Source organism: Oncorhynchus mykiss, chromosome 1 (assembly GCF_057628025.1).
Source record: "Oncorhynchus mykiss isolate SJ-2025 chromosome 1, ASM5762802v1, whole genome shotgun sequence".
In the NCBI taxonomy this organism is placed as follows: Eukaryota; Metazoa; Chordata; class Actinopteri; order Salmoniformes; family Salmonidae; genus Oncorhynchus; species Oncorhynchus mykiss.
The window spans coordinates 2,360,437-2,386,019 of NC_143022.1; the positions used below are offsets into that span (position 1 = coordinate 2,360,437).

At 49.1% G+C, this 25,583-nt stretch overlaps 1 protein-coding gene across 5 annotated transcripts in view; it reads left to right on the top strand.

Moving 5' to 3' along the window:
• nme7 (NME/NM23 family member 7) overlaps nt 1-25,583 on the top strand; it is a 115,932-nt gene that overhangs the window by 57,367 nt on the left and 32,982 nt on the right. For all 5 annotated transcript variants that reach the window (XM_036940834.2, XM_090184740.1, XM_036941823.2 and 2 more), the window contains 3 exon segments: nt 2,881-2,945; nt 17,200-17,268; nt 20,049-20,150. In XM_036940834.2, the coding sequence (XP_036796729.2) occupies nt 2,881-2,945; nt 17,200-17,268; nt 20,049-20,150 (236 nt within the window).

Sequence of the window (25,583 nt, forward strand, 5' to 3'; positions counted from 1 at the left end):
GGGCCCTCACATCCTCCCTGTAGGCCGTCTTGTCGTTGTTGGTAATCAAGCCTACCATTGTTGTGTCGTCCGCAAACTTGATGATTGAGTTGGAGGCGTGTATGAGAACGCACCCTTGTGGGTCCCCGGTGTTGAGGATCAGCGGGGTGGAGATGTTGTTTCCTACCTCACCAACTTGGGGCGGCTCGTCAGAAAGTCCAGGATCCAGTTGCACGAGCTTAATGATGAGTTTGGTGGTGTTGAATGCTGAGCTGTAGTCATTGAACAGCATTCTTACATAGTTATTCTTCTTGTCCAGATGGGATAGGGCAGTGTGCAGTGTGATGGCATCGTTGGACCTATTTGGGGCTGTATGCAAACTGAAGTGGGTCTAGGGTGGCCGGTAAGGTGGAGGTGAAATGATTCTTGACTAGTCTCTCAAAGCACTTGATGATGACAGAAGTGAGTGCTACGGGGTGATAGTAGTTTTTATTTATTTATTTAACAGTCTTTTTATTTTTTATTTTTTTTCACCCGTCCAGAGTAGTGATGCTGGACGAGCGGGCGGGTGTGGGCAGCGATCGGTTGAAGAGCATGCATTTAGTTTTACTTGCATTTAAGAGCAGTTGGAGGCCACGGAAGGAGAGTTGTATGGCATTGAAGCTCGTCTGGAGGTTTGTTAACACAGCGTCCAAAGAAGGGCCAGAAGTATACAGAATGGTGTCGTCTGCGTAGAGGTGGATCAGAGAATCACCAGCAGCAAGAGCGACATCATTGATGTATGCAGAGAAGAGAGTCGGTCCGAGAATTGAACCCTGTGGTACCCCCATAGAGACTGCCAGAGGTCCGGACAACAGGCCCTCCGATTTGACACTCAAACGGCACGCGAAGTACTTGGTGAACCAGGCGAGGCAGTCATTTGAGAAGGCTGTTGAGTCTGCCGATAAGAATGTTGTGATTGACAGAGTCGAAAGCCTTGGCCAGGTCGATGAAGACGGCTGCACAGTAATGTCTCTTGTCGATGGCGGTTATGATATCGTTTAGGACCTTGAGCGTGGCTGAGGTGCACCCATGACCAGCTCGGAAACCAGATTGCAAAGCAGAGAAGGTACGGTGGGATTGGAAATGGTCAGTGATCTGTTTGTTAACTTGGCTTTCAAAGACCTTAGAAAGGCAGGGTAGGATAGATATGTCTGTTGCAGTTTGGGTCTAGAGATTGGTAATCAACAGATTGGTAGCAGGGGTTGCAACAATGGCGGCGGATAATTTTAGAAAGAGAGGGTCCAGATTGTCTAGCCCAGCTGATTTGTACGGGTCCAGGTTTTGCAGCTCTTTCAGAACATCTGCTATCTGGATTTGGGTGAAGGAGAAGCTGGGAAGGCTTGGGCAAGTGGGGGGTGCGGAGCTGTTGGCCGGGGTTGTGGTAGCCAGGAGGAAGGCATGGCCAGCTGTAGAGAAATGCTTATTGAAATTTTCGATTATCATGGATTTATCAGTGGTGACCGTGTTCCTAGCCTCAGTGCAGTGGGCAGCTGGGAGGAGGTGCTCTTGTTCTCCATGGACTTTACAGTGTCCCAGAACTTTTTGGAGTTAGAGCTACAGGATGCATGTTTCTGTTTGAAAAGCTAGCCTTTGCTACACTGACTGTGTGTTTTGGTTCCTGATTTCCCTGAACAGTTGCATATCGTGGGGACTATTCGATGCTACTGCAGTCCGCCACAGGATGTTTTTGTGCTGGTCAAGGGCAGTCAGGTCTGGAGTGAACCAAGAGCTACATCTATTCCTGGTTCTACATTTTTTGAATGGGGCAGGCTTATTTAAGATGGTAAGGCAATTACTTTTAAAGAACGACCAGGCATCCTCGACTGACGGGATGAGGTCAATTTCCTTCCAGGATACCCGGGCTAGGTCGATTAGAAAGGCCTGCTCGCAGAAGTGTTTTAGGGAGCATTTGAAAGTGATGAGGGGTGGTCGTTTGACCGCAGACCCATAGCGGATGAAGGCAATGAGGCAGTGATCGCTGAGATCTTGATTGAAAACAGCAGAGGTGTATTTGGAGGGTGAATTAGTTAGGATGACATCTATGAGGGTGCCCGTGTTTACTGATTTGGGGTTGTACCTGGTAGGTTCATTGATAATTTGTGTGAGATTGAGGGCATCAAGCTTAGATTGTAGGACTGCTGGGGTGTTAAGCATATCCCAGTTTAGGTAACCTAACAGTACGAACTCTGAAGATAGATGGGGGGCAATCAATTCACATATGGTGTCCAGGGCAGCCCCATACAATATTTAAAGTCAGAGGGGTATTCAGGTCATCCCCATAAGAGTTAACAGGCATAAGGTCATCTGCAACTTTTTGTCCAGTGAGCTGAGAATTTGCCCAAGTCCATTGGCCAATCATGGTGAGAGCAGAGCAGACTGAGCATTCAACAGACCTCCCCACCTTATAGGGATGGGCAACTTCAGTCCTCGGGGACCAGAGAGGGCTCATTATTCCCCCCCATCCCTAGCAAACACAGCTGATTTGAAACTCATTGCATTTTGTGGCCTGTTGATTATTGGAGATCTGTTAGCTGGGGTCTGGATTCAGGACAATAGGCAGATGGGTCACAACCCCGGTTTTTGGAAGGGCTGTCTGATAACTGAAGCCATAATGTTGAAGAGGGTCTGTCCGTAGCCTACTGTCAGTCTACCGTCTGACTAGTGGACCTTCCCCTGACAGAGCTGTCCTGAACACATCCAGGACCATATCTGCTTTCCATACTGAGCCTGTTACGAGCCTGTTATGTCATGAACTTCCTCTCTCTCTCTCTGTCTCTCTCTCTCTCTCTGTCTCTCTGTTTCTCTCTCTCTCTCTCTCTCTCTCTGTCTCTCTGTCTCTCTGTCTCTCTCTCTCTACAGCCCTGACAGGAAAGATCCTCCACTCCATCTCAGCAGCAGGTTTTGAGATCTCAGCCCTGCAGATGGTAAGTAGCCTACATAGTCAGTCATCATAGTCAAATCTGTGCCGTGCCACAGGGACCCACGGGTGGTGATGATGGCGTTAACCTGTTTAGACCCACGGGTGATGATGATGGCGTCAACCTGTTTAGACCCACGGGTGGTGATGATGGTGTTAACCTGTTTAGACCCACGGGTGGTGGTGATGATGGTGTCAACCTGTTTAGACCCACGGGTGGTGATGATGGTGTTAACCTGTTTAGACCCACGGGTGGTGGTGATGATGGTGTTAACCTGTTTTGACCCACGGGTGATGATGATGCCGTTATCTTCTTTGGGATAGGGGGCAGCATTTTCACTTTTGGATGAAAAGCATGCCCAGAGTAAACTGCCTCCTCCTCAGTCCCAGATGCTAATATATTATTATTAGTATTGGATAGAAAACACTGAAGTTTCTAAAATGGTTTGAATGATGTCTGTGAGTATAACAGAACTCATATGGCAGGCAAAAACCTGAGAAAAAATCCAAACAGGAAGTGGGAAATCTGTGGTTTGTAGTTTTTGAACTCAGCCCTATCGAATACACAGTGGGATTTGGGTCAAGTTGCACTTCCTAAGGCTTCCACTGATGTCAACCATCTTTAGAACGTTGTTTCAGGCTTCTACTGTGAAGTGGGACCGGATGAGAGCTCTTTGAGTCAGTGGTCTGGCAGAGAGCCAGGTCCTGGTCACTCACATTTCACATGATAGCGACCTGCGTTCCAATGCTTTTCTACAGACAATGGAATTCTCCGGTTGGAACATTATTGAACATTTTTGATAAAAACATCCTAAATATTCTGTACTTAGTTTGACAAGTTTCTTCGACCTGTAATATAACTTTTTGAACTTTTTGTCCGACTGGACCTGAACGCGCTTTTGGATTTGTTTACCAAACTCCCTAACAAAAAAAGCTGTTTGGACATAAATCAACATAAATGATGGACATTATCGAACAAAACAAACATTTATTGTGGAACTGCAATTCCTGGGAGTGCATTCTGATGAAGATCATCAAAGGTAAGTGAATATTTATAATGCTATTTCTGACTAATGTTGACTGCGCAACATGGCGGATATTTATTTTGGCTGGTTTGGGCTTTGAGCGCCGTTCTCAGATTTAGAAAAAGCATAATCTGACACAGCGTTTGCATTAAGAGAAGTGTATCTAAAGGTCCATGCATAACACTTCAATTTTCAACAACATTTATAATGAGTATTTCTGTGAATTCATGTGGCTCTCTGCACAATCGTCGCATGTTTTAGAACTACTGAACGTAACGCGCCAATGTAAAATTTAATTTTTTTATATAAATATGCACTTTATCGAATAAAACATACATGTATTGTGTAACATGAAGTCCTATGAGTGTCATCTGATGAAGATCATCAAAGGTTAGTGATTCATTTTATCTCTATTTGTGCTTTTTGTGACTCCTCTCTTTGGCTGGAAAAATGGCTGGGTTTTTCTGTGAGTTGGTGGTGACCTAACATAATTGTTTGTGGAGCTTTCGCTGTAAAGCATGTTTGAAATCAGACACTGTGGCTGGATTAACGAGAATGTTATCTTTAAAATGGTGCCTAATACTTCTTTGTTTGAGAAATTTGATTTATGAGATTTCTGTTGATTTGTATTTGGCGCCCTGCAATTTCATTGGCTGTTGGCGAGGGGTTCCCAGACAGGTTAACCTGTTTAGACCTACGGGTTGTGATGATGATGGTGTTAACCTGTTTAGACCCACGGGTGATGGTGATGGCATTAACCTGTTTAGATACACGGGTGATGATGATGGTGTTAACCTGTTTAGACCCACGGGTGATGATGATGGCGTTAACCTGTTTAGACCCACGGGTGATGATGATGATGGCATTAACCTGTTTTGATCCACGGGTGATGATGATGATGGCGTTAACCTGTTTAGACCCACGGGTGATGATGATGATGGCGTTAACCTGTTTAGACCCACGGGTGATGATGATGATGGCGTTAACCTGTTTAGACCCACGGGTGAAGATGATGATGATGATGATGATGATGATGATGATGATGGCGTTAACCTGATTAGACCCACGGGTGATGATGATGATGATGGCGTTAACCTGTTTAGACCCACGGGTGATGATGATGGCGTTAACCTGTTTAGACCCACGGGTGATGATGATGGCGTTAACCTGTTAAGACCCACGGGTGATGATGATGGCGTTAACCTGTTAATACCCACGGGTGATGATGATGATGATGATGGCGTTAACCTGTTTAGACCCACGGGTGATGATGATGGCGTTAACCTGTTTAGACCCACGGGTGATGATGATGGCGTTAACCTGTTTAGACCCACGGGTGGTGATGATGGCGTTAACCTGTTTAGACCCACACCGTACATTCACTGCTGAAATCAGTGACCTTTCATAGCTCTGCCAGAGGCTGCCCTCACCTCTCTGTTCTTCTGGAAGGGGTCTCTGCCAGAGGCTGCCCTCACCTCTCTGTTCTTCTGGAAGGGGTCTCTGCCAGGCTTCCCTCGCCTCTCTGTTCTTCTGGAAGGGGTCTCTGCCAGGCTGCCCTCACCTCTCTGTTCTTCTGGAAGGGGTCTCTGCCAGAGGCTGCCCTCACCTCTCTGTTCTTCTGGAAGGGGTCTCTGCCAGGCTTCCCTCGCCTCTCTGTTCTTCTGGAAGGGGTCTCTGCCAGGCTGCCCTCACCTCTCTGTTCTTCTGGAAGGGGTCTCTGCCAGGCTGCCCTCGCCTCTCTGTTCTTCTGGAAGGGGTCTCTGCCAGGCTGCCCTCGCCTCTCTGTTCTTCTGGAAGGGGTCCCGGCCCTGTGCATCCCAATTACTTTAATTTGTGTAGCACATTTAATTGCAGAGAAATCTCAAAGAAGAACAAAATAACAAACAAAGAATACAAAAATAATCAAGACAGTTAAAATGACAAGGGCATGGTAGGGAGAGAGTGATGGACAGTGGCAGGCAGGGGCATGTTAGGGAGAGAGTGATGGACAGTGTTGACCCTGGGGCAGGCAGGGGCACAGTAGGGAGAGAGTGATGGACAGTGTCGGCCCTGGGGCAGGCAGGGGCATGGTAGGGAGAGAGTGATGGACAGTGTTGACCCTGGGGCAGGCAGGGGCACAGTAGGGAGAGAGTGATGGACAGTGTCGGCCCTGGGGCAGGCAGGGGCATGGTAGGGAGAGAGTGATAGACAGTGTTGACCCTGGGGCAGGCAGGGGCACAGTAGGGAGGGAGTGATGGACAGTGGCAGGCAGGGGCACAGTAGGGAGAGAGTGATGGACAGTGTTGACCCTGGGGCAGGCAGGGGCACAGTAGGGAGAGAGTGATGGACAGTGTCGGCCCTGGGGCAGGCAGGGGCATGGTAGGGAGAGAGTGATGGACAGTGTTGACCCTGGGGCAGACAGGGGCACAGTAGGGAGAGAGTGATGGACAGTGTCGGCCCTGGGGCAGGCAGGGGCATGGTAGGGAGAGAGTGATAGACAGTGTTGACCCTGGGGCAGGCAGGGGCACAGTAGGGAGGGAGTGATGGACAGTGGCAGGCAGGGGCACAGTAGGGAGAGAGTGATGGACAGTGTTGACCCTGGGGCAGGCAGGGGCACAGTAGGGAGAGAGTGATGGACAGTGGCAGTCAGGGGCACAGTAGGGAGAGAGTGATGGACAGTGTTGACCCTGGGGCAGGCAGGGGCACAGTAGGGAGAGAGTGATGGACAGTGTCGGCCCTGGGGCAGGCAGGGGCATGGTAGGGAGAGAGTGATGGACAGTGTTGACCCTGGGGCAGACAGGGGCACAGTAGGGAGAGAGTGATGGACAGTGTCGGCCCTGGGGCAGGCAGGGGCATGGTAGGGAGAGAGTGATAGACAGTGTTGACCCTGGGGCAGGCAGGGGCACAGTAGGGAGGGAGTGATGGACAGTGGCAGGCAGGGGCACAGTAGGGAGAGAGTGATGGACAGTGTTGACCCTGGGGCAGGCAGGGGCACAGTAGGGAGAGAGTGATGGACAGTGGCAGTCAGGGGCACAGTAGGGAGAGAGTGATGGACAGTGTTGACCCTGGGGCAGGCAGGGGCACAGTAGGGAGAGAGTGATGGACAGTGGCAGGCAGGGGCACAGTAGGGAGAAAGTGATGGACAGTGTTGACCCTGGGGCAGGCAGGGGCACAGTAGGGAGAGAGTGATGGACAGTGTCGGCCCTGGGGCAGGCAGGGGCACAGTAGGGAGAGAGTGATGGACAGTGTCGGCCCTGGGGCAGGCAGGGGCACAGTAGGGAGAGAGTGATGGACAGTGTCGGCCCTGGGGCAGGCAGGGGCACAGTAGGGAGAGAGTGATGGACACTGTCGGCCCTGGGGCCGGCAGGGGCACAGTAGGGAGAGAGTGATGGACAGTGTCGGCCCTGGGACAGGCAGGGGCATGGTAGGGAGAGAGTGATGGACAGTGTTGACCCTGGGGCAGGCAGGGGCACGGTAGGGAGAGAGTGATGGACAGTGTTGACCCTGGGACAGGCAGGGGCATGGTAGGGAGAGAGTGATGGACAGTGTTGACCCTGGGGCAGGCAGGGGCATGGTAGGGAGAGAGTGATGGACAGTGTTGACCCTGGGGCAGGCAGGGGCACAGTAGGGAGGGAGTGATGGACAGTGTTGACCCTGGGGCAGGCAGGGGCACAGTAGGGAGAGAGTGATGGACAGTGGCAGGCAGGGGCACAGTAGGGAGAAAGTGATGGACAGTGTTGACCCAGGGGCAGGCAGGGGCACAGTAGGGAGAGAGTGATGGACAGTGTCGGCCCTGGGGCAGGCAGGGGCACAGTAGGGAGAGAGTGATGGACAGTGTTGACCCTGGGGCAGGCAGGGGCACAGTAGGGAGGGAGTGATGGACAGTGGCAGGCAGGGGCACAGTAGAGAGAGAGTGATGGACAGTGTTGACCCTGGGGCAGGCAGGGGCACAGTAGGGAGAGAGTGATGGACAGTGGTAGGCAGGGGCACAGTAGGGAGAGAGTGATGGACAGTGTTGACCCTGGGGCAGGCAGGGGCACAGTAGGGAGAGAGTGATGGACAGTGTTGACCCTGGGGCAGGCAGGGGCACGGTAGGGAGAGAGTGATGGACAGTGTTGACCCTGGGACAGGCAGGGGCATGGTAGGGAGAGAGTGATGGACAGTGTTGACCCTGGGGCAGGCAGGGGCACGGTAGGGAGAGAGTGATGGACAGTGTTGACCCTGGGACAGGCAGGGGCATGGTAGGGAGAGAGTGATGGACAGTGTTGACCCTGGGGCAGGCAGGGGCACAGTAGGGAGGGAGTGATGGACAGTGTTGACCCTGGGGCAGGTAGGGGCACAGTAGGGAGAGAGTTTTATTTATTTTATTTTTTTTCACCTTTATTTAACCAGGTAGGCTAGTTGAGAACAAGTTCTCATTTGCAACTGCGACCTGGCCAAGATAAGGCATAGCAGTGTGAACAGACAACACAGAGTTACACATGGAGTAAACAATTAACAAGTCAATAACACAGTAGAAAAAAGGGGAGTCTATATATACATTGTGTGCAAAAGGCATGAGAAGGTAGGCAAATAATTACAATTATGCAGATTAACACTGGAGTGATAAATGATCAGATGGTTATGTACAGGTAGAGATTGGTGTGCAAAAGAGCAGAAAAATAAAAATAAATAAATAAAAACAGTATGGGGATGAGGTAGGTGAAAATGGGTGGGCTATTTACCAATAGACTATGTACATCTGCAGCGATCGGTTAGCTGCTCGGATAGCAGATGTTTGAAGTTGGTGAGGGAGATAAAAGTCTCCAACTTCAGCGATTTTTGCAATTCGTTCCAGTCACAGGCAGCAGAGAACTGGAACGAAAGGCGGCCAAATGAGGTGTTGGCTTTAGGGATGATCAGTGAGATACACCTGCTGGAGCGCGTGCTACGGATGGGTGTTGCCATCGTAACCAGTGAACTGAGATAAGGCGGAGCTTTACCTAGCATGGACTTGTAGATGACCTGGAGCCAGTGGGTCTGGCGACGAATATGTAGCGAGGGCCAGCCGACTAGAGCATACAAGTCGCAGTGGTGGGTGGTATAAGGTGCTTTAGTGACAAAACGGATGGCACTGTGATAAACTGCATCCAGTTTGCTGAGTAGAGTGTTGGAAGCAATTTTGTAGATGACGTCGCCGAAGTCGAGGATCGGTAGGATAGTCAGTTTTACTAGGGTAAGTTTGGCGGCGTGAGTGAAGGAGGCTTTGTTGCGGAATAGAAAGCCGACTCTTGATTTGATTTTCGATTGGAGATGTTTGATATGGGTCTGGAAGGAGAGTTTAGAGTCTAGCCAGACACCTAGGTACTTATAGATGTCCACATATTCAAGGTCGGAACCATCCAGGGTGGTGATGCTGGTCAGGCGTGCGGGTGCAGGCAGCGAACGGTTGAAAAGCATGCATTTGGTTTTACTAGCGTTTAAGAGCAGTTGGAGGCCACGGAAGGAGTGCTGTATGGCATTGAAGCTCGTTTGGAGGTTAGATAGCACAGTGTCCAAGGACGGGCCGGAAGTATATAGAATGGTGTCGTCTGCGTAGAGGTGGATCAGGGAATCGCCCGCAGCATGAGAAACATCATTGATATATACAGAGAAAAGAGTCGGCCCGAGAAGTGAACCCTGTGGCACCCCCATAGAGACTGCCAGAGGACCGGACATTATGCCCTCCGATTTGACACACTGAACTCTGTCTGCAAAGTAATTGGTGAACCAGGCAAGGCAGTCATCCGAAAAACCGAGGCTACTGAGTCTGCCGATAAGAATACGGTGATTGACAGAGTCGAAAGCCTTGGCAAGGTCTATGAAGACGGCTGCACAGTACTGTCTTTTATCGATGGCGGTTATGATATCGTTTAGTACCTTGAGCGTGGCTGAGGTACACCCGTGACCGGCTCGGAAACCAGATTGCACAGCGGAGAAGGTACGGTGGGATTCAAGATGGTCAGTGACCTGTTTGTTGACTTGGCTTTCGAAGACCTTAGATAGGCAGGGCAGGATGGATATAGGTCTGTAACAGTTTGGGTCCAGGGTGTCGCCCCCTTTGAAGAGGGGGATGACTGCGGCAGCTTTCCAATCCTTGGGGATCTCAGACGATATGAAAGAGAGGTTGAACAGGCTGGTAATAGGGGTTGCGACAATGGCGGCGGATAGTTTCAGGAATAGAGGGTCCAGATTGTCCAGCCCAGCTGATTTGTACGGGTCCAGGTTTTGCAGCTCTTTCAGGACATCTGCTATCTGGATTTGGGTAAAGGAGAACCTGGAGAGGCTTGGGCGAGTAGCTGCGGGGGGGGGGGGGGCTGTTGTCCGAGGTTGGAGTAGCCAGGCGGAAGGCATGGCCAGCCGTTGAGAAATGCTTGTTGAAGTTTTCGATAATCATGGATTTATCGGTGGTGACCATGTTACCTAGTCTCAGTGCAGTGGGCAGCTGGGAGGAGGTGCTCTTGTTCTCCATGGACTTCACAGTGTCCCAGAACTTTTTGGAGTTGGAGCTACAGGATGCAAACTTCTGCCTGAAGAAGTTGGCTTTAGCTTTCCTGACTGACTGTGTGTATTGGTTCCTGACTTCCCTGAACAGTTGCATATCGCGGGGACTATTCGATGTTAGCGCAGTCCGCCACAGGATGTTTTTGTGCTGGTCGAGGGCAGTCAGGTCTGGAGTGAACCAGGGGCTATATCTGTTCTTAGTTCTGCATTTTTTGAACGGAGCATGCTTATCTAAAATGGTGAGGAAGTTACTTTTAAAGAAAGACCAGGCATCCTCAACTGACGGGATGAGGTCAATGTCCTTCCAGGATACCCGGGCCAGGTCGATTAGAAAGGCCTGCTCACAGAAGTGTTTTAGGGAGCGTTTGACAGTGATGAGGGGTGGTCGTTTGACTGCGGCTCCGTAGCGGATACAGGCAATGAGGCAGTGATCGCTGAGATCCTGGTTGTAGACAGCGGAGGTGTATTTGGAGGGCCAGTTGGTCAGGATGACGTCAATGAGGGTGCCCTTGTTTACAGAGTTAGGGTTGTACCTGGTGGGTTCCTTGATGATTTGAGTGAGATTGAGGGCATCTAGCTTAGATTGTAGGACTGCCGGGGTGTTAAGCATATCCCAGTTTAGGTCACCTAACAGAACAAACTCTGAAGCTAGATGGGGGGCGATCAATTCACAAATGGTGTCCAGGGCACAGCTGGGAGCTGAGGGGGGTCGGTAGCAGGCGGCAACAGTGAGAGACTTATTTCTGGAGAGAGTAATTTTCAAAATTAGTAGTTTGAACTGTTTGGGTATGGACCTGGAAAGTATGACATTACTTTGCAGGCTATCTCTGCAGTAGACTGCAACTCCTCCCCCTTTGGCAGTTCTATCTTGACGGAAGATGTTATAGTTGGGTATGGAAATCTCAGAATTTTTGGTGGCCTTCCTGAGCCAGGATTCAGACACGGCAAGGACATCAGGGTTAGCAGAGTGTGCTAGAGCAGTGAGTAAGACACACTTAGGGAGGAGGCTTCTGATGTTGACGTGCATGAAACCAAGGCTTTTTCGATCACAGAAGTCAACAAATGAGGGTGCCTGGGGACATGCAGGGCCTGGGTTTACCTCCACATCACCCGCGGAACAGAGAAGGAGTAGTATGAGGGTGCGGCTGAAGGCTATCAAAACTGGTCGCCTAGGGCGTTGGGGACAGAGAATAAGAGGAGCAGGTTTCTGGGCATGGTAGAATATATTCAGGGCATAATGCGCAAACAGGGGTATGGTGGGGTGCGGGTACAGCGGAGGTAAGCCCAGGCACTGGGTGATGATGAGAGAGGTTGTATCTCTGGACATGCTGGTTGTAATGGGTGAGGTGATGGACAGTGGCAGGCAGGGGCACAGTAGGGAGAAAGTGATGGACAGTGTTGACCTTGGGGCAGGCAGGGGCACAGTAGGGAGAGAGTGATGGACAGTGTCGGCCCTGGGGCAGGCAGGGGCACAGTAGGGAGAGAGTGATGGACTGTGTCGGCCATGGGGCAGCCAGGGGCACAGTAGGGAGAGAGTGATGGACAGTGTCGGCCCTGGGGCAGGCAGGGGCACAGTAGGGAGAGAGTGATGGACAGTTTCGGCCCTGGGGCCGGCAGGGGCACAGTAGGGAAAGAGTGATGGACAGTGTCGGCCCTGGGACAGGCAGGGGCATGGTAGGGAGAGAGTGATGGACAGTGTTGACCCTGGGGCAGGCAGGGGCACAGTAGGGAGAGAGTGATGGACAGTGGCAGGCAGGGGCACAGTAGGGAGAGAGTGATGGACAGTGTTGACCCTGGGGCAGGCAGGGGCACAGTAGGGAGAGAGTGATGGACAGTGGCAGGCAAGGGCACAGTAGGGAGAAAGTGATGGACAGTGTTGACCCTGGGGCAGGCAGGGGCACAGTAGGGAGAGAGTGATGGACAGTGTCGGCCCTGGGGCAGGCAGGGGCACAGTAGGGAGAGAGTGATGGACAGTGTCGGCCCTGGGGCAGGCAGGGGCACAGTAGGGAGAGAGTGATGGACAGTGTCGGCCCTGGGGCAGGCAGGGGCACAGTAGGGAGAGAGTGATGGACAGTGTCGGCCCTGGGGCCGGCAGGGGCACAGTAGGGAGAGAGTGATGGACAGTGTCGGCCCTGGGGCAGGCAGGGGCACAGTAGGGAGAGAGTGATGGACAGTGTCGGCCCTGGGGCAGGCAGGGGCACAGTAGGGAGAGAGTGATGGACAGTGTCGGCCCTGGGGCAGGCAGGTGCACAGTAGGGAGAGAGTGATGGACAGTGTCGGCCCTGGGGCAGGCAGGGGCACAGTAGGGAGAGAGTGAGGGACAGTGTCGGCCCTGGGGCAGGCAGGTGCACAGTAGGGAGAGAGTGATGGACAGTGTCGGCCCTGGGGCAGGCAGGGGCACAGTAGGGAGAGAGTGATGGACAGTGTTGACCCTGGGGCAGGCAGGGGCACAGTAGGGAGAGAGTGATGGACAGTGTTGACCCTGGGGCAGGCAGGGGCACAGTAGGGAGAGAGTGATGGACAGTGTCGGCCCTGGGGCAGGCAGGGGCACAGTAGGGAGAGAGTGATGGACTGTGTCGGCCCTGGGGCAGGCAGGGGCACAGTAGGGAGAGAGTGATGGACAGTGGCAGGCAGGGGCACAGTAGGGAGAGAGTGAGGGACAGTGTCGGCCCTGGGGCAGGCAGGGGCACAGTAGGGAGAGAGTGATGGACAGTGTCGGCCCTGGGGCAGGCAGGGGCACAGTAGGGAGAGAGTGATGGACAGTGTCGGCCCTGGGGCAGGCAGGGGCACAGTAGGGAGAGAGTGATGGACAGTGTCGGCCCTGGGGCAGGCAGGGGCATGGTAGGGAGAGAGTGATGGACAGTGTCGGCCCTGGGGCGGGCAGGGGCACAGTAGGGAGAGAGTGATGGACAGTGTCGGCCCTGGGGCAGGCAGGGGCACAGTAGGGAGAGAGTGATGGACAGTGTCGGCCCTGGGACAGGCAGGGGCACAGTAGGGAGAGAGTGATGGACAGTGTCGGCCCTGGGGCGGGCAGGGGCACAGTAGGGAGAGAGTGAGGGACAGTGTCGGCCCTGGGGCAGGCAGGGGCACAGTAGGGAGAGAGTGATGGACAGTGTCGGCCCTGGGGCAGGCAGGGGCACAGTAGGGAGAGAGTGATGGACAGTGTCGGCCGTGGGGCAGGCAGGGGCACAGTAGGGAGAGAGTGATGGACAGTGTCGGCCCTGGGGCAGGCAGGGGCACAGTAGGGAGAGAGTGATGGACAGTGTTGACCCTGGGGCAGGCAGGGGCACAGTAGGGAGAGAGTGATGGACAGTGGCAGGCAGGGGCACAGTAGGGAGAGAGTGATGGACAGTGTTGACCCTGGGGCAGGCAGGGGCACAGTAGGGAGAGAGTGATGGACAGTGGTAGGCAGGGGCACAGTAGGGAGAGAGTGATGGACAGTGTTGACCCTGGGGCAGGCAGGGGCACAGTAGGGAGAGAGTGATGGACAGTGTTGACCCTGGGGCAGGCAGGGGCACAGTAGGGAGAGAGTGATGGACAGTGTTGACCCTGGGGCAGGCAGGGGCACAGTAGGGAGAGAGTGATGGACAGTGTTGACCCTGGGGCAGGCAGGGGCACAGTAGGGAGAGAGTGATGGACAGTGGCAGGCAGGGGCACAGTAGGGAGAGAGTGATGGACAGTGTTGACCCTGGGGCAGGCAGGGGCACAGTAGGGAGAGAGTGATGGACAGTGGTAGGCAGGGGCACAGTAGGGAGAGAGTGATGGACAGTGTTGACCCTGGGGCAGGCAGGGGCACAGTGGATCACTTATGGTTTTGTGTCTCTAATCACACATGGAGCTGAAGCATTGTGTTGTACTGTGGTACTGTGACGGTAGTTTAATAACTATGTAACTGACTAACAGTCAAAGCCGTTTAAATAGGTCTACATTCATTTTAAGATGTTCTGATATTTTTATACATTTTATTTTAATGTGTATAAACTTTACTGAACAGCAGGAGTGTTTACTTAATGATTAAAAGCAATTGTTTTGATAACTTGGCCTGTCTATTAAACGTTCTACATCTCCTCCTCTTTCCAACTGGCCTCTGATGCTCCAGCAGCTATCTGCTAGATGTGTAGAGTGATGCTGGAGCAGCTATCTGCTAGAGGTGTAGAGTGATGCTGGAGCAGCTATCTGCTAGATGTGTAGAGTGATGCTGGAGCAGCTATCTGCTAGAGGTGTAGAGTGATGCTCCAGCAGCTATCTGCTAGATGTGTAGAGTGATGCTGGAGCAGCTATCTGCTAGAGGTGTAGAGTGATGCTGGAGCAGCTATCTGCTAGAGGTGTAGAGTGATGCTCCAGCAGCTATCTGCTAGATGTGTAGAGTGATGCTGGAGCAGCTATCTGCTAGAGGTGTAGAGTGATGCTGGAGCAGCTATCTGCTAGAGGTGTAGAGTGATGCTGGAGCAGCTATCTGCTAGAGGTGTAGAGTGATGCTGGAGCAGCAATCTGCTAGATGTGTAGAGTGATGCTGGAGCAGCTATCCGCTAGAGGTGTAGAGTGATGCTGGAGCAGCTATCCGCTAGAGGTGTAGAGTGATGCTGGAGCAGCAATCTGCTAGATGTGTAGAGTGATGCTGGAGCAGCTATCTGCTAGATGTGTAGAGTGATGCTGGAGCAGCTATCTGCTAGATGTGTGGAGGTGTAGATTGATGCTGGAGCAGCTATCTGCTAGATGTGTGGAGGTGTAGAGTGATGCTGGAGCAGCTATCTGCTAGATGTGTAGAGTGATGCTGGAGCAGCTTTCTGCTAGATGTGTAGAGTGATGCTGGAGCAGCTTTCTGCTAGATGTGTAGAGTTCTATAGACTCTGGCACTTCAGTAAAAACATCATTTGATGGACTTTCTTTTATACAATGCACGTTTTCATTGCTTGCTAGTAAATAAATAAATCAGTATTCTTAAAAATAAAAACAAGGTTGTATGTGTCTGACTATTCATTCATTATTCAACAGCAGTGGACAAGGTTGTTCTGTCTCTAAGGACAGTGATACTGTGTCAAACAGACAATGTGCCAACCCTCTCCAACCTGGCATGGTATAATTTGATACGGAATCTTTTCTTAATTTGTAGACTAATCAATGCTCATCAGGCCCGGTCCTGTCCGATATCAAATAGAATGTTATTTGTCACATACACATGTTTAGCAGATGTTATTGTGGGTGTAGTGAAATGCTGGTGTTCCTAGCTCCAACAGCGCAGTAATATCTAACAATGCACAACAATCTAAAGTAAAAGAATGCAGTTAAGAAATATTAGGACGAGCAATGTCTTAGTCCGGAGTATAAATACAGTAAAATGATCTGTAAGGTCCCTCAAGTTGAGCAGTGAGTCCAGGGAGGTTTTCCAATGCCTTGTAAAGAAAGGGACCTATTGGTAGATGGGTAAATATTTAAAATAAAATAAAAACAGACATTGAATACCCCTTAGAGCATGGTGAATTTATTAATTACATTTTGGATGGTGTATCAATACACCCAGTCATTACAAAGATACAGGCGTCCTTCCTAACTCAGTTGCCGGAAAGGAAGGAAACTGTTCAGGGATTTTACCATGAGGCCAATAGTGACTTTAAAACGGGTACATAGGAGAAAACTGAGGATGGATCAACATTGTAGTTACTCCACAATACTAACCTAAATCAAAAAGTGAAAAGAAGGAACCCTGTACAGAATATAAATATTCCCAAACATTCATCCTGTTTGCAATAACGCACGTAAGTAAAACTTAAAGGAAATTAACTTTATGGGTGGGTTGCACAACAGGGATTAACTCTTAAACAAGATTAAATCAAGGTTTATCTACTAATCTTGTTGCACCAAATGTAAAACCTAGTTTTAAATTAATCCCAGTTAAATTAAATCCTTCCTCTAATCTAAATGTAGTTTTCTCTTTAAACCCAGATTCATTTTAAACATGTTTCTCAATAAATACTAAAAAATAAATCATTTAGATTGGGAGATTAATTCTAAACTGCCACTTGAGGTGGTTGAACTGATAAAATGGGCAGCATATCTACCGTGGAGAGACCAAAACAAGCTCCTCAGAGAACAATTAGAGACAGGTTGAATCCTGTTGAGGGTAGCCTAGTGGTTAGAGCGTTGGACTAGTAACCAAAAGGTTGCAAGTTCAAACCCCCGAGCTGACAAGGTACAAATCTGTCGTTCTGCCCCTGAACAGGCAGTTAACCCACTGTTCCTAGGCCGTCATTGAAAATAAGAATTTGTTCTTAACTGACTTGCCTAGTTAAATAAAAATAATAATAATAATTGGCCTGGCCAATTACCGTAACCTCAGGTTCCAAGTCCGTCGCAGCCCTATTGGTTCTATAAACCAGACAGAATGAACAGTTGTCTGATGCGTAGTCAATGTTCTCATCGGCAGCATCAGAGACCCGTTGTCAACCATCTGGTGTTGTACATGTAGCGCTGAGAGAGGCAGGGAAGACCTTTCTAAGTAGGACTTGGTGTGGCTGTAAGAAACACTGACACAAAATGTCCTCTACAGATCCTCCCCAGTCTGAACTCATGTAACCATCTCCACATTCACACAGGTCATTTGAAAAGGGTCTCAAAAGTGACACATTTTCTACGTTTCACTTCAACTCAAATGAAGTCTGTTTTTTGTTATTAGATTTTGTATACGTTTGAGTTGCAGTCAGTTACTGATTACAGTTTTCTCTTCTCTACTCACAGTTTAACATGGACCGGGCCAACGCAGAGGAATTCCTGGAAGTTTACAAAGGGGTTGTGACCGAGTACCCTGTGAGTATGGGAATATTTAGACATTTCAACACGGTTTGTAAACTATGTGAATATGCTAATTTTATTCATACCACTGCGTGAAGGCACTCACACCTTTGCACAAGCACACAGGCATTTATATTCTAGTATAAACTGGGTGGTTCGAGCCCTGAATGCTAACAGCCATATCAGACCGTATATCACAGGCATTTATATTCTAGTATAAACTGGGTGGTTCGAGCCCTGAATGCTAACAGCCATATCAGACCGTATATCACAGGCATTTATATTCTAGTATAAACTGGGTGGTTCGAGCCCTGAATGCTGACAGCCATATTCTAGTATACCACATGCTGAGGCAATGTCTTTTTAAAATAAATCTTAGATGCTGTTTGTTTTACTCACTGATACATGGTAGTTATTCAGGGAATAGATATACCTTAGCTCTGGTAGACATTTGTCTTTGTATCATATATATATATGTATCCTTCTCAATCGCCTATAAAAGAGCCATTCTCCCCCCTGGAAGTCTGACTGTTGCCAGAGGTGTTGAGGGCAGGGGACCTTGTCCGTTGCCTTGGAAACCAAAGACATCACCATTTAGTCTGATCTGATCTCTGTTCCTAGAAGCAGATTGCGTCCCAAACAGGGTGGGAAATTAACACCCAGCCAAATGCTGGTAGATTTAGACATTGGCTGGTAGAATGTCTATTCTTACCACTCACATTGGCAGGTGGTCACACAGAGCATCTGGGAGCAGTTCGTTTTAACAAATCCAAAGAATGTGGCTGGTGGACCAGAAAGTACATGTTCCACCCTGGTCCCTATATGGTGCACTACATTTGACCAGTGCCCATAGGGAATAGGGGCCATAGGGAATAGGGGCCATAGGGAATAGGGGCCATAGGGAATAGGGTGCCATAGGGAATAGGGCCCCGTAGGGAATAGGGTGCCATAGGGAATAGGGCCCATAGGGAATAGGGTGCCATAGGGAATAGGGCCCATAGGGAATAGGGTGCCATAGGGAATAGGGCCCCGTAGGGAATAGGGTGCCATAGGGAATAGGGCCCATAGGGAATAGGGCCCCGTAGGGAATAGGGTGCCATAGGGAATAGGGCCCATAGGGAATAGGGTGCCATAGGGAATAGGGTGCCATAGGGAATAGGGTGCCATAGGGAATAGGGTGCCATAGGGAATAAGGTGCCATAGGGAATAGGGTGCCATAGGGAATAGTGTGCCATAGGGAATAGGGTGCCATAGGGAATAGGATGCCATAGGGAATAGGGCCCCGTAGGGAATAGGGTGCCATAGGGAATAGGGCCCATAGGGAATAGGGTGCCATAGGGAATAGGGCCCATAGGGAATAGGGCCCCGTAGGGAATAGGGTGCCATAGGGAATAGGGTGCCATAGGGAATAGGGTGCATAGGGAATAGGGTGCCATAGGGAATAGGGCCCATAGGGAATAGGGTGCCATAGGGAATAGGGTGCCATAGGGAATAGGGTGCATAGGGAATAGGGTGCCATAGGGAATAGGATGCCATAGGGAACACAATGCAAATAGTCCGGGTAGCCATTTGATTACCTGTTCAGGAGTCTTATGGCTTGGGGGTAAAAACTGTTGAGAAGCCTTTTTGTCCTAGACTTGGCACTCCGGTACCGTTTGCCATGCGGTGATAGAGTGCCAGCATCGGTTTGTGGAGGTAATTAGACAGCTGCGAAAAATATAGACGAAAACTAGTGTGGTCTACAGGTTATCATGAGATATTCTAACTCAGACGAGCAGAACCTTGAGACTTCCTTAATATTAGACACCAGTTGTTGTTAATATAGAGATACACACCCCCTCCTCTGACCCTTTCCCACGCAGCCGTTCTGTCCAGATAGATTTAGATTTACCATGTCCTTGTTCAGCAATGACTCAGAGAAACATAGGATATTACAGTTCTTCAGATCACGTTGACAGGATAGTCTCAAACGGAGCTCATCCAGTTTTTTCTCCAGTGAATGCCCGTTTGCCAATAGAATGGAGGGTAGAGGCGATTTAGCTGTCTCTTCAGCTATCCAACATGCTGGCCTCTAGCGCCGTCTCCTCTCCAAGTGTCAGGGATTTGGGCCTGGTCCACGATAATCAATATGTCTTTCGCCTCCGACTCATTGATGTAGAAGTCCTCGTCCAAATGGAGGTTAGTGATTGCTGTTCTGGTGTTCAGAAGCTCTTTTCGGTCATAGGAAACATTATGTACAAAAAAAGTTAAGATTGGCGCAAAGGAGGACACAAAATATCACAATTGTCAGGAGCACGTAAAACGTCCGCCATTCTCTCTGGCACCATTCTCTCTGGCACCATTCCCTCTGGCACCATTCCCTCTGGCACCATTCCCTCTGGCACCATTCCCTCCGGCACCATTCTCTCTGGCACCATTTTACCTGTTCACCTTTATACCTTTGTTTTTACACTGCTGCTACTCACTGTTTATTATCTACTGTACCCCTGCACATTGACTCGGTACCGGTATCCCCTGTATATAGCCTTGTTAATGTTATGTAATTTTGTTGTTACTTTTTATTTTTATTTTATTTATTTATTTTCACTTTAGTTTATTTAGTAAATATTTTATAGGTATTTATGCTTCCTTACCGGCAATCCACGCTTTGGTTGTGTGGCTCAAAAGAAGACTATATATGGCCAATACCAAGCCATTGCCACCAACCACTAAAATTAGCATTTTATCATTAAAAAAACTATGGAAGTCAATGTACTCCAATGCAGCTAAGCTAACTGTTGTGAGTCTTTCTACAGAACATGGTGGCAGAGCTATGTTCTGGACCCTGCATGGCCCTGGAGATCAGAGGGACTGACGCCCCGAAGACCTTCAGGGAGTTCTGTGGACCAGCTGATCCGGTGAGTTATTTTTCACATCATCCACATGTTCTGGCCCATCTGCTCCCTGTGCTTTACACGTGTAACTCAACAGGGGATACACGTCAAGTATTTAGCACCTCTAGTTAGCATTGGCTACCTCTAACTAGCATGTTAGCAAATACCCACAGACTTCCAGTCATTGCATTAACGATAGTTAGCATTGGCTACCTCTAACTAGCATGTTAGCAGATACCCACAGACTTCCAGTCATTGCACTAACGGTAGTTAGCATTGGCTACCTCTAACTAGCATGTTAGCAGATACCCACAGACTTCCAGTCATTGCACTAACGGTAGTTCGCATTGGCTACCTCTAACTAGCATGTGAGCAGATACCCACAGACTTCCAGTCATTGCACTAACGGTAGTTAGCATTGGCTACCTCTAACTAGCATGTGAGCAGATACCCACAGACTTCCAGTCATTGCACTAACGATGGTTAGCATTGGCTACCTCTAACTAGCATGTTAGCAGATACCCACAGACTTCCAGTCATTGCACTAACGATAGTTAGCATTGGCTACCTCTAACTAGCATGTGAGCAGATACCCACAGACTTCCAGTCATTGCACTAACGATAGTTAGCATTGGCTACCTCTAACTAGCATGTGAGCAGATACCCACAGACTTCCAGTCATTGCACTAACAGAGTTAGCATTGGTTACCTCTAACTAGCATGTTAGCAGATACCCACAGACTTCCAGTCATTGCACTAACGGTAGTTAGCATTGGCTACCTCTAACTAGCATGTGAGCAGATACCTCTAACTAGCATGTGAGCAGATACCCACAGACTTCCAGTCATTGCACTAACGGTAGTTAGCATTGGCTACCTCTAACTAGCATGTTAGCAGATACCCACAGACTTCCAGTCATTGCACTAACGGTAGTTAGCATTGGTTACCTCTAACTAGCATGTTAGCAGATACCCACAGACTTCCAGTCATTGCACTAACGATAGTTAGCATTGGCTACACAATATTGAGCAGCATCTGACCCTGACCCCTATTGTTATTATTATTATTGTTATTATTATAATATCAAACAATAAAATCACTGGGAAGTGGGAACTAAGTTATTTGAAAACAAAAAACCCATCAATCTGATATCATGTACCTGATGTCTATCCAAAACAATATGGTGCCAGTGCCCTAACGATTCATATTCTGTTATTACACAACACACAGGATTTGAATGGCACGAGCCAATCGTTGAGCAGTGTTGAGTGTCACGTGACATGGTTAACACTTTAATTTGACTGCCCTGTGAACTTAACTGTAACATGCTTCATGAGTCCTAACTACTGTTGCAGATCAAACTAACAGGAAGGCAAGACGAAGTGATCGTGAGTTTATTGTTCCAACTCAGCGGGGGGGTTTGGCCTGCATCCATTATGGACAAAAGTCATTAGGGAATAAGGTGCCATTTGGGACACACAGTAGATGTGTAGGGGAGTGAATGGCGTTGTCTGTGGTCCTCATCGTCCAGGTAACAGATGTGTAGGGGAGTGAATGGTGTTGTATGTGGTCTTCATCGTCATGGTAACAGATGTGTAGGGGAGTGAATGGTGTTGTCTGTGGTCCTCATCGTCATGATAACAGATGTGTAGGGGAGTGAATGGTGTTGTCTGTGGTCCTCATCGTCATGATAACAGATGTGTAGGGGAGTGAATGGTGTTGTCTGTGGTCCTCATCGTCATGATAACAGATGTGTAGGGGAGTGAATGGCGTTGTCTGTGGTCCTCATCGTCATGATAACAGATGTGTAGGGGAGTGAATGGCGTTGTCTGTGGTCCTCATCGTCATGATAACAGATGTGTAGGGGAGTGAATGGTGTTGTCTGTGGTCCTCATCGTCATGATAACAGATGTGTAGGGGAGTGAATGGCGTTCTCTGTGGTCCTCATCGTCATGATAACAGATGTGTAGGGGAGTGAATGGCGTTCTCTGTGGTCCTCATCGTCATGGTAACAGATGTGTAGGGGAGTGAATGGTGTTGTCTGTGGTCCTCATCGTCATGGTAACAGATGTGTAGGGGAGTGAATGGTGTTGTCTGTGGTCCTCATCGTCATGGTAACAGATGTGTAGGGGAGTGAATGGTGTTGTCTGTGGTCCTCATCGTCATGGTAACAGATGTGTAGGGGAGTGAATGGTGTTGTCTGTGGTCCTCATCGTCATGGTAACAGATGTGTAGGGGAGTGAATGGTGTTGTCTGTGGTCCTCATCGTCATGATAACAGATGTGTAGGGGAGTGAATGGTGTTGTCTGTGGTCCTCATCGTCATGATAACAGATGTGTAGGGGAGTGAATGGCGTTGTCTGTGGTCCTCATCGTCATGGTAACAGATGTGTAGGGGAGTGAATGGTGTTGTCTGTGGTCCTCATCGTCATGGTAACAGATGTGTAGGGGAGTGAATGGTGTTGTCTGTGGTCCTCATCGTCCAGGTAACAGATGTGTAGGGGAGTGAATGGTGTTGTCTGTGGTCTTCATCGTCATGGTAACAGATGTGTAGGGGAGTGAATGGTGTTGTCTGTGGTCCTCATCGTCATGATAACAGATGTGTAGGGGAGTGAATGGTGTTGTCTGTGGTCCTCATCGTCATGGTAACAGATGTGTAGGGGAGTGAATGGTGTTGTATGTGGTCTTCATCGTCATGGTAACAGATGTGTAGGGGAGTGAATGGTGTTGTCTGTGGTCCTCATCGTCATGGTAACAGATGTGTAGGGGAGTGAATGGTGTTGTCTGTGGTCCTCATCGTCATGATAACAGATGTGTAGGGGAGTGAATGGTGTTGTCTGTGGTCCTCATCGTCATGATAACAGATGTGTAGGGGAGTGAATGGTGTTGTCTGTGGTCCTCATCGTCATGGTAACAGATGTGTAGGGGAGTGAATGGCGTTGTCTGTGGTCCTCATCGTCCAGGTAACAGATGTGTAGGGGAGTGAATGGCGTTGTCTGTGGTCCTCATCGTCCAGGTAACAGATGTGTAGGGGAGTGAATGGTGTTGTCTGTGGTCCTCATCGTCATGATAACAGATGTGTAGGGGAGTGAATGGTGTTGTCTGTGGTCTTCATCGTCATGGTAACAGATGTGTAGGGGAGTGAATGGTGTTGTCTGTGGTCCTTATCGTCATGGTAACAGATGTGTAGGGGAATGAATAGGTAATCAACAACACAGTATGGTGTCATTAGGTTTCACATCACCAACACACAGGCACAGCCCTGCAGCACACAGATCCACACACACACACACACACTTGCACCAAATGCTTCAATAATTAAGGCAATAAATGTCAGATATGAGCGTGTGAGAGAGAGCGAGAGAGATATTTCAGTGCTAGTATACAGCCACTATCTCAGTGTGAATTGAAACAGCCGTCCTCTATTGTTGGTAGTTCAGAGCATGGTGGGATGTGGGCCTTCCTCAGAGGTCATCTGTCTGTCTCTGTCTCTCTCTCTCGGTCTGTCTCTCTCGGTCTGTCTCTATATCGGTCTCTCTATATCGGGTATGTCGGTCTTGCTCTGTTTAAGTAGACTGTGATTTTGCTGTGGTCTGATAGGGGTGTCAGTGGGCTGACTGAGCGCTCTCCTCTTCCCTGATGTAGTGGATAGGGTGCATTTGGGACGTAGCCTCTGTGCACTCTCCTCTCCTCGGCCCTGATGTAGTGGATAGGGTGCATTTGGGACGTAGCCTCTGTGCACTCTCCTCTCCTCGGCCCTGATGTAGTGGATAGGGTGCATTTGGGACGTAGCCTCTGTGCACTCTCCTCGGCCCTGATGTAGTGGATAGGGTGCATTTGGGACGTAACCTCTGTGCACTCTCCTCTCCTCGGCCCTGATGTAGTGGATAGGGTGTATTTGGGACGTAGCCTCTGTGCGCTCTCCTCTCCTCGGCCCTGATGTAGTGGATAGGGTGCATTTTGGGACGTAGCCTCTGTGCACTCTCCTCTCCTCGGCCCTGATGTAGTGGATAGGGTGCATTTGGGACGTAGCCTCTGTGCACTCTCCTCTCCTCGGCCCTGATGTAGTGGATAGGGTGCATTTGGGACGTAACCTCTGTGCACTCTCCTCTCCTCGGCCCTGATGTAGTGGATAGGGTGTATTTGGGACGTAGCCTCTGAGCGCTCTCCTCTCCTCGGCCCTGATGTAGTGGATAGGGTGCATTTGGGACGTAGCCTCTGTGCACTCTCCTCTCCTCGGCCCTGATGTAGTGGATAGGGTGCATTTGGGACGTAGCCTCTGTGCGCTCTCCTCTCCTCGGCCCTGATGTAGTGGATAGGGTGCATTTGGGACGCAGCCTCTGAGCGCTCTCCTCTCCTCGGCCCTGATGTAGCAGACTAGTCTGACCTTTTTTTTCATAGAGGTCACATCAAGACGAGCTATGAAATGAAATCTGGCACCTTTTTATAAAGGTCACATTAAGACAGGAAATACAATCTGCATATCAAAGCATAATGTCAGATGCTGACAATACATGCAATTATCCCAGAACTGAATGGACTGCCCTATTTCTATTCAACATGATAACACACCTATAAACGTTCTGAGGATCACAGATTCAATTCATATTAAAACGAAGACAGACCGACACAAGGTTGGGTTTTCTAGGTTGTAGGTTGACCAGGTTGTATGGGAGAAAGAGCTTAGCTTTCACTTTAAGAGCAGAAGACGAGAGAGAGAGAGACAGAGACAGAGACAGACAGAGAGAGCGAGCTACCGACAGTCAAAGTCCACAGCTACGACCTTGCCGAACTCTCTCTGCAAGTCTGCGTAGTATACACATAGTGTATACTACGCAATCGTACAGTAATTATTATGATTAGGTCTACATTCTGTCTACCACACCAATCTATGACTACATGCTAAAAGAGATTACTATTCATAAACTAAGAGTTTACTAAGAGTTTACTATTCATAAACTAAGAGTTTACTATTCATAAACTAAGAGTTTACTAAGAGTTTACTATTCATAAACTAAGAGTTTACTAAGAGTTTACTATTCATAAACTAAGAGTTTACTATTCATAAACTAAGAGTTTACTATTCATAAACTTTTTTTTTTTTTTTTTTTATTTCACCTTTATTTAACCAGGTAGGCTAGTTGAGAACAAGTTCTCATTTGCAACTGCGACCTGGCCAAGATAAGGCATAGTAGTGTGAACAGACAACACAGAGTTACACATGGAGTAAACAATTAACAAGTCAATAACACAGTAGAAAAAAAGGGGAGTCTATATATACATTGTGTGCAAAAGGCATGAGAAGGTAGGCAAATAATTACAATTATGCAGATTAACACTGGAGTGATAAATGATCAGATGGTTATGTACAGGTAGAGATTGGTGTGCAAAAGAGCAGAAAAATAAAAATAAATAAATAAAAACAGTATGGGGATGAGGTAGGTGAAAATGGGTGGGC